The sequence below is a fragment of the Wolffia australiana genome, chromosome 3 (genome assembly GCF_029677425.1).
Source record: "Wolffia australiana isolate 7733 chromosome 3, ASM2967742v1".
NCBI classification, from domain to species: Eukaryota; Viridiplantae; Streptophyta; class Magnoliopsida; order Alismatales; family Araceae; genus Wolffia; species Wolffia australiana.
In genome coordinates, this window is record NC_135837.1 from 127,738 (window position 1) to 137,106 (window position 9,369).

The 9,369-nt window shown below is 39.1% G+C and overlaps 1 protein-coding gene across 3 annotated transcripts; it reads left to right on the forward strand.

Annotated features, from left to right (window-relative positions):
• The first annotated feature begins 753 nt into the window (after positions 1-753).
• Positions 754-6,534, forward strand: SOS2 (Protein kinase superfamily protein). 3 transcript variants are annotated; one of them, XM_078571883.1, is made up of 14 exons: positions 858-1,283; positions 1,363-1,425; positions 1,506-1,586; positions 1,690-1,797; positions 1,881-1,955; positions 2,053-2,106; positions 4,016-4,141; positions 4,220-4,309; positions 4,503-4,625; positions 4,804-4,923; positions 5,395-5,511; positions 5,789-5,848; positions 5,932-6,006; positions 6,119-6,534. In XM_078571883.1, the coding sequence occupies exons 1-14, from the start codon at positions 1,125-1,127 to the stop codon at positions 6,200-6,202; spliced, it is 1,335 nt and encodes a 444-aa protein (XP_078428009.1). In that variant the 5' UTR covers positions 858-1,124; the 3' UTR covers positions 6,203-6,534. The 3 variants fall into 3 exon arrangements, 2 of the variants coding, with proteins under 2 accessions (XP_078428009.1, XP_078428010.1); XM_078571884.1 differs by having other exon boundaries at positions 860-1,283; positions 1,515-1,586; XR_013580779.1 differs by lacking the exons at positions 5,789-5,848; positions 5,932-6,006; positions 6,119-6,534 and adding an exon at positions 4,991-5,290 and having other exon boundaries at positions 754-1,283; positions 5,395-5,503.
• Positions 6,535-9,369: the final 2,835 nt, after the last annotated feature.

Consider the following 9,369-nt stretch of genomic DNA (forward strand, 5'->3'; position numbering starts at 1 on the left):
GTGACACGTGACGTGACGGATGATGTTTGGCGATCCCTAACCAGGATTTCTTCTCTCACCACCAGCTGCGCAGCACTGATTTTCATTGATGGCAGTCAACTACATGCATATCAACTAACAATCACCATGCCACACTTTTCACGGGCACGGGGCAACCTACATGCTTGTGTGTGCTCTAATTTTCACCTCTTGCTTTAATTTTCTTTTTGCTTGACATTATGTGATGATCTAGACATCCTTCCATGGTTGAACATTAGTTGAACATTAATTGAACAAGGAATTTAGGACATTGTATTTTGAATATTTCATCTAAGAGATAGTCTGGACGTCTTTCCATTGTTTAAAAGAGTTGACCCAGATCAAAATGCACTAACCAAGGGTTTACCAAGGAATTTAGGACACTGTATTTTGAATATTTCATCAAAGAGATAGTCTGTACATCCTTCCTTGATTGATCACGAGTTGACCCAAGTCAAAACGTATTACCCATGGTCGGACAAAGAATTTAGGACAAGTTATTTTTGAAAAAATCATCAAAGCACTGATGCTGCATGGCATTGTCCATACTATATCCTCACTAAGACTAATCTGACACAGTTGATGAAAGCCCATTTCAGTCCCACTTAATGCAACAAACCAAAAGAGCCGATCTTTGAGGTTATCAATGGCGTGTTGTATCCTAGTCCTAGACCCAAGACCTCAGCTTTATAGAGTATCAGATCCGTACTGGGGAGTAAAAAGTACAATCTGATTACAAACCTACATTTCTTTTAATCTGATTCGATTCTTCATTGATTGGTTGCCTCGCTTTCTCATAACTTGTCCCGGAATATTCCTATTTCCTAGGAACACATCCGTCCTTTTCACAAACTTGTCTCGCTTTCTCATAACTGTGATCACAATTTCTCGACGTCAATCGATGATCGGAGGGATTCCATGGTTGGTTGCCTCTCTCGTTCTCTCCCCCATCTCTCTCCGTGCCTGAGCCGATCTTTCAAGTTTCAACCCACTTGCGATCTCCGGCCGTTTGTTTCGACTTCGGGACGGCGGAGATCGCCAAGAGTTGGCAAAAGGTAAGCTTCGTGTGTGTTGGGTCTGACAATCCGCACGAGGGTGGGGCGAGAATGGGTGTAAGGAAGGTGGGCAAGTATGAATTGGGAAGGACCATCGGAGAGGGGACCTTCGCCAAGGTGAAGTTCGCACGCGACGTCCAGACTGGGGAGAGCGTCGCCATGAAGGTCCTCGACCGGTCTACCATCCTCCGTCGGGGGCTGGTCGACCAGGTATCTGCTTTGTTTTGATCATCGGCTTGGTTTCGAGTATATGCCCCTTTCTTCATCGCTAATCATCAGTTTTTCGCAGATCAAGCGGGAAATTTCTGTGATGAAGATTGTCAGGCATCCGTACATTGTTAGGTTGATTGAGGTACGATTCGCTCCTCCGGTTTTAGTCTGGAAGTGGGTATAATTTTTTTAACAAAATTCGAAAATCATTGATTGAATTAGTTTGGTCAGGTTTTGGCCAGTCGAACCAAGATATACATTGTTCTAGAGTTCGTCTCTGGAGGAGAGCTGTTTGACAAAATTGTAAGGCTTCCAACATTGATTTCTTTTTGAAGTTTAAACAAAGTTTTTCATGCTCGCCAATCGAGTTTAATCGCAGTCTTCCTCTTCTTCAAACGTTCGTCAGGTCCACCTGGGGAAGCTGAATGAGAATGTATCAAGGCGATACTTTCAGCAACTTATCGATGCAGTTGACTACTGTCATTGCAAGGGTGTGTTTCACAGAGACTTGAAGGTTCCGAATATTTCAGATATAGTTCAACTTTTCATTTTTTTCATTGCAATCTCTTGTTTTAAATAAATTTATAATATTTTCAGCCCGAAAATCTTCTTCTTGACACGGTTGGGAACTTAAAAGTTTCAGACTTTGGGCTTAGCGCGTTGCCTCAGCAGGTGACTGCAGTCTCTTTCCCATTCTAAGAAAGCATTATTGTCCTTAGGATAGGCTTCTTTTGTAACATTCCATTCACTTGGTTGCTACTTTGTTCAGGGAGTTGGTATACTACACACGACGTGTGGAACTCCTAATTACGTTGCGCCAGAGGTGCGTTGCTGGGCCGTGCTTTTGTCCCTAAACCAAGGGAATGAAAAGCCATATTTATCTTTCGGTTTAGATTTTTATCTTCTAGGTGATACTGTCCCATGTTGCCAGCAATGAAAAATCTAAACGTGCATAAGGGAGTCCCATGAATGAGGAACCCATGGATGGAAAAGTGGAAAACTGGATGCGTTTTGATTTATATGTTCAAGGCCGAATTGTTGAACTATTTTGAATGCTCAAAAGAATCTTGAAGATAACTTCTCACTCATCCTTTTTCGATAAAGACAACCTGTGGAAATGGTTATCAGGCGATAAACCTTAGCTCCTGTTTAAAATCAGATGCTTCATCTATGGGTCTCTGCTTATTGTGTCTTAATGGATTTGGCCATTTGCAGATTCTGCTTGAGCAGTACTTCACTTTTATTATGAGCTAAAAGTTGTTGATCCATCTAAGCCACAAGGGGTCACGTGGACCGTATTTAATGCGTGGGGGCTGGATATATAGAAATCTTTGAAAGAGTTGATATTTGTGGATGGATGAAACCCATCGTTTGTTGCAATGTTTGCCCAATGGAGCCTTTAAACTTACACAACATGGGTTTATCTCTTAGATAGCCACACAGATTGGTTTCAAGAGGCGATTTCACCAGTTGTCTAATCAAATCGGTATGGGGTCATGACAGGAACTCATGAGTTGCTGAATTCTTTGGAAAGGGCCCTGTTCTTGCTTAATTTTACCTGGGTTTAGCTTGATTGGTCTATTGGATTTTTGAAAACCATGTGGTCCAATGACTTCCTTCACGAATACGTATGCAATTCAGAGCACCTGTGAAAAGAGGGAAGAGCACTTGCTTCCATAGGGGGCACTGCATCTTGTGATTTCTATTCCTGCATGAAGGAGCCCTTCTTAAGTTGGCAAGTGATTAGGGATAGCATAGAGTCATAGACTTCCTTAAACTCCTAAAAATAGCCAGCTAAACTCAGAAGTGGAGGCCTTCAGACCATGTCCTCAATTTTGGCCTGTTTGATTGATTCACTGCTACCTGAAAGGATGTATCCTTGGTTATTAGTCTGAGATTGAGAAGATACACTTTTCTTGAGTTAACATGTAGTTATTTGTTTTGTAAAATCATGAATGCTCTTCTGAGTTGCTTTGGACGCTTGAGAAAATCACTACGGTAAATGCACATGTCGAGAAAACAAACATAACTACTCAAAGATTGGTTAAAAGAGCCTGTTCATGAGTGACTGAAAATTTGCTAGAGCATTTGAAAATTGAGGGTTATACCTCTTCGTTCATAGTAATAGTTTTAAAAAAAAAACCTCTTCGCTCATAGTGTGCTTTGTGAGTTTCAAGCGAAATTTTGGGTATTATCAGTTATAAATTTGATTGCAGCACAATTTCAGCTCTTACTCACAAAAGATTACGGGTTCATTAATTTCCTCCTGTAATTCATCAACTGGTTTCTTCAAAAAAATATCATCAACTTCTGGAATCAGATAATGGTTAGGCACTGTCATTTTTGTTTAGACATATTTATTCAATGCCATCAATCAATAACATCCAGGAATACCATGAGGATGCTCTCTGTTGTTTTGTAGTGGTCGGCCATTTCCATATTTTTTGGAAATTATGGGAATCAGCATAGTTGATGTTTTTCAAAAAGTGGAGAAGAGTTCGCTCCTACTTTTGAGTTTTCTTTGAGTGAAAAGTAGCTGCTGTTGTTGGGACTGCTTTTTATCATTATCTTTCTCAATCATATTTTTAACGCTTGATATTGATACGTTATTCAATGAGAAACAACTTTTTGTTGGAAGTACAAGTACTAGATCTATTAATAGTGCTTCATTCTAATATTTCATAGTTTATTGTCCTGAAATGTTTAGTTATTACCAAAGAGTTCTATTTCAGGTGCTGGGTCACGAAGGCTATGACGGTTCTGCTGTCGACATTTGGTCTTGTGGGGTTATTCTTTTCGTCCTCATGGCCGGATATCTCCCTTTCGATGAACATGATCTTCCAAGCTTACTTAGAAAGGTGAAAACCTTTAACATTAGCCCTGCGACTAAATTTTACTTTTTCAGATCATTTATTTGTATACATCCTAATCTGTAGACGAAGGCTGCAGAGTTTTCTTGTCCACTGTGGTTTTCTCTGGAAGCAGGGTCTTTGATCCGCAGGATACTTGATCCTAACCCGAAGACTGTGAGTACGTCTGACAAAGTTAACTTTACCTTACCCTTTGTCATTTTGGGTTGTTTTCTTTGACTTTGTGACCCATTACTTTCCAGTTTCTGAGATCTCTGATGTATGATATTGTAATGGAAACTATCTATTTTATGGTTTCATTCCATCATACTTGACTACTTGTTTACGCCTACATCTCACCTGCATACAGCGCATTCGCATGGGGGAAATAAAAACTGATCCTTGGTTCAGGAAGGATTATATTCCGGTTTCACAGTGTGAAGAGGAGGATGTGAATTTGGAGAAGGCGTGCACTGTTTTTGATGACATTGAGGTCCGTTCTCCAAGCTTGTTTCCTTGATCATATTTTTAGTGTTAAATATCTGCGTGCCTTCTATCTTCCACCAAGCACCTTTCCCTTTTTTATCGATTTTTTAGTTTGGTATATTTATTTATAGAGAAAAATAGTTGACCTTAACTTCCTTGGGTATTTCAATTCTATTCTGTGTCAGGAAAAATTCATTTATGAGCAAGATAAAGGCAGCGTTGGAGGCCCTCTCATCATGAATGCATTTGAGATGATAACTTTGTCAAAGGGATTGGACCTTTCGGCTTTGTTTGACCGGCGGCAGGTGTAGTTTGGGCGTTGAAATTAAATATTATGATATGTTGAATATGACTCTCTGTACTTTCTTTCAGTTTATACTGTTAGATTCTAGAGCCTACCTACTGTGCCAAAAGCTAAAGCTGTTAGCAAGGGTGGTCCTTTTCATCTTTAAGGAGGATGTTATACTTCAACACCCCCCGCAACACCTGCCACTGGCTTATTTATGGCCCAAACATGCAATGTTGCTTCTGGAATTTGAACCTGCCACCTGGTTCTGACACTGTGTTAGATTCAAGGGCTTACCAGCCGTGCTAAAAGCTAAAGCTGTTAGCAAGGGTGCTCCTTTTCATCTTTAAGCAGGATGTTATACACTTTAAAAATATATTATCTTGGTTGGTGAATTAATTTATTTCGTTCATGCTTTATTGATGCTACATTCTTTAGTTTTGAAAGAAAACTTGGAACGAACATCTCAAAGTTGCGCTTGCCCATCCAGGATTGTATTAAACGACAGACACGTTTCGTATCATGTAAACCTGCAAGTATTATTACATCAAGCATCAAAGTGGTTGCGGAATCAATGGGGATGAAGGTTCATTCACGCAACTTCAAGGTTATTTATGTCGTCTCTAACCTCCAAACTTCTGGAAAAAGTTTTTGAATATTTGTTTTCCTCTCCCTAGGCCCTCAATAATGACATGCCGTCATGTAATTTTTGTCTCTCTAGGCTATGCCAATCAGTTATTTCTTTGATATTGTCGTTTGTGTGGCTTCATGTATTCGGGTGATCCGTTTATAATGGGGTACTATTGGAGGCTTGATGCACGCTTTCTTCAAACGTATTTTACTGTAAAGTCTGTCTGCAATTTTTTCTTTTTCCTCCACTACAGATGAGACTTGAAGGGGTTTCTTCTTCAAATAAGATGAGTATGCTTGCTGTCGTCCTGGAGGTAACCTCATTTATTGAATTTCGTTTCAGTCTCGGTTTTTAAAATTGTAGAAGATGCTTACTGGACAGAATGAATGTGGTCAGGTATACCAAGTTGCCCCATCACTGTACATGGTTGATGTGCGCAAGGTCTCTGGCGACATGCTCAAGTACCACAGGGTCTGTTTTTTGTGCTACATCTTTTGATCGTTTGTGCTCATGTTAACCAATAATTTTGAAGTTAGGTAGGTTTTGAAATATGCATGGATATTGACAATGGGCAACTGTGCAGTTCTACAAGGAATTATGCTGCAGAGTGGAGAAGATAATATGGAGACCCAAGAAAGGGGAGGGAACGTCTGCCAGCAGAGAGTAAATGTGATGCAGATCAGTTTCTTTGCAAGCTTGCATTCATCCTACTTTGTAAGTAGTACATCATATTAAGGATTTCCACTATTGCAAGTGATGTGGTTAGTGCATGGTGTGGGCGTGCTGCGCGGTGGCCTGGCGAACTGCCCCTTGCAGCCAGGGTCGCCCTTCTGAACTTCACACCTCAGATAATACAGTTGGGGGTGGGGTGGGGGGTGCAAATGTGCATAAATATTTGAAATATATATTTTTGTTTGATATTCAAAATTGGGACTTTGGGAAAGAGACAGTGTAATAATCCTTATGATGGTAATTAATATCTCCTCTGTTCTTTGAAAACTATGTCGCCTCAGTCAACTTAACTTGGTGCCACTGCCATCTCTGTTGTTTATCCTCACTTTCAATGATGGCCCTGTCTCCGCTTACTTGCCTGCTTCTCTCTCTCTCTCTCTCTCTCTCTCCCCCCCCCTCCCCCCCTCCTCCCTCTACTTAACTCTCTCCCTCCCTCAATCTTCCTCCCTCTCCCCCTTCCTCTCTCCCTCTCTCTGGCTCTCGACAGGTGTCAACAACGTCTGTGGATGATCTAGTGGCACAATGCATGCCCAGTTCTGTATCTACGAACCAATGACTGAGGCTAATGGGCCAGACATGTTCACAAGCCTTCACCACATCCTATATCTAGCCATAGTGTTACCCATTAAAGACTCTGTGATGTGTAGCCACTCAATGTGCTTGCAGGCTGCATTTGCTGATCACTGATATCAATTATTGAAAATCCTCGAGAACGAGACAGAGACAGCTCAGAATTTTTGAAATGATAATGAACCAAAAAGCATAATAAGTCCATGACCCTCTCTAAATACCAGCCATCCATTTGTGTTGTATGGGACTTACTGTTTTTAGATCTAAAGGGATTAGTCTTCATTTCTTTATCTATGTTCTTTTATTTGTATATATATTCTCTCACTTAAACTTAGTGTTGAGATAACAAAGAGTCCTTTTCATGTCTTTGGATTTTATTATCGAAATCAGATGTGTGTGATATATTTCTTCAATTAGCTTATAAAGTATTTGAATATTTGGAGAAGTTAAAAGCAGATGTACCCTGATTTCTTTAAGACCCCTTAAACTACATATCATTATCATAGTTATTTCCCTCCATGTACTCTGAGTCAAAGTTTCTAAAGTATTTTCTTTATATGTAATACTCCTTCTGTAGACATAAGCCTAATTAAATGCAATCCAATTTTCATTTCAATTATTCTACTTGCATACTAGTTTTTATTCTTATTAATATGAAACCAGATGTCCCTATCAAAGGTTTGTAGGATATAGTTTTAAGAGATAATGAAAATCTAGAATGTATATACATGAGGAAAAGCTAACAGAATGACTAAAGGGGATAAATTCATAAAATGAATGAAATAAGGTAAGAGTATCAAGTTAATACTTACATTTTTTAAATCGTATAAGTTTTCATCTGAAATGAATAACATCACGAATAAGATCATTCATTTTCTTATTCTCTATGTGAAACTGCATGTGAAAGAATTATTTCAATGATGGTATAAGTAAGTATATATAGATCTTTATGGAATTTTATATAAAATCAATAATTAATTATTACACTTAAAAAAGGTCACCATGTAATGGGGAACTCCCAAGTTGTTAATCTACTCTATGTGTTTGAGATATCTTTGAGAAAAGCATGTCAATGATGGTAAATTAATGGAGCCTAAAATATGTATCCAGCCAAGCTCAATAATCCATCAGCGGTATAGGGATGAGAGTAAACAAAACCCACACATAGATTGGAGAAAAAAATATTATTGAATGAAATGATAGCAATAAGATGCCTCAAACACATATAGTAGCAATAGAGGTCCAAAACAATGACAAAAGGAGAAAAGCGAACAACTTCACCAAAGGGACTAACCAAAAAGGAGATCCACACATGGTTTCACCCACTCACAAAAGCCTCTTCCTCCTACTCTCCAGTAAGTATAGCTTGAAACCTCCAAGGTTGCTCCCCAAGATTCTCAAAAGGATGCTCACAAGGAGGCTTAAGAGAACTAGTAGTGCAAGTCCTAGAAGCTTGTGGGTCTTGCTAGGTGTCCTACAAAGCTAAATAAATCTTCTGCAGACGGGGGTCTCTAAAAGCTTCAAAGGTGTATAGAATAACACTTTCTAGCCTTACTCATTTGATGATTATGATTGGTCATGTAGCCATTAGTGTACATACACTAAGGATAGTTATTTGGTGCTCTTTATGGGAAGGGTTCACTGAAATGATCCATACAAATCCCTGAATGGTATTATACAAAACTATCAATCAGGTTGATTCGCGTCACAGTTGTGTAAGTGGTCTTTAGACCTGAGACACCAAAGATGTCATGTGGATCGGTAGTTTTAGTTTGACTATGACCAACAAGTTTCTAATCATGAGACTCTAAATAGTGTTTGTTCGGGTGCATCAAGAAGTTTACAAAGATGTTTGAGTGGTCAAAATGGGATTTTACATCCTCAATATAAGAGGAGAAAAATCAATGAAGATGATATAATGAAGTCCTTAGCCAAGGTAGTGAAATATAGAAGATTAGTTTTGTGATTATTTTAGAATGCATTAGTACTAACTCAGATGACTGATTAGGGTTTGAGGAATATGCCCCAATGATGGATATTATGTGGCCATCTAACTAAATCACATGACCATGCTTTTATATAAGTGCACCAAAAAAATATTGTATTCATTTTTATTCTAATGTGATGTTTATAATGAAGTCCATGACTACGTGTAATGACATAGTGAATTATAGTCCTTTAACATGTATTCTAAATATTCCTATGCGATGGATAGTCGAGGTGGACATCAAATTATCCGGATAGAATAGCACCAACTGATTCTACTTGTACGATTAGTATAGCTGATCGTGAGTCTATTAGTGTGGCGACACTAAGGACATATAGTGGGTGGTCTTTAGAAAAAGAGTTCACTGGATTGATCCGTCTAAATCCCTGAATGGTATTATTTCTTTTTTTATTGGCAAAAAACATGGTGCCGGGTACGTCCAACCTTGCGGTTGCGCCCATAGACCGAACCAATTGTGCCCTGGATGCCACTCGGGGGATTTTATATATAAATAAATTGTTAATCAATATTTATAGGCATGGAGT

Coding starts and splice junctions, on each gene's coding strand:
- SOS2 (XM_078571883.1), top strand. CDS start 1,125: ATGGGTGTAAGGAAGGTGGGCAAGTATGAATTGGGAAGGACCATCGGA. Junction 1,587..1,689: donor GAGAGCTGTTTGACAAAATT/GTAAGGCTTCCA, acceptor AACGTTCGTCAG/GTCCACCTGGGGAAGCTGAA. Junction 4,142..4,219: donor TTCCAAGCTTACTTAGAAAG/GTGAAAACCTTT, acceptor CCTAATCTGTAG/ACGAAGGCTGCAGAGTTTTC.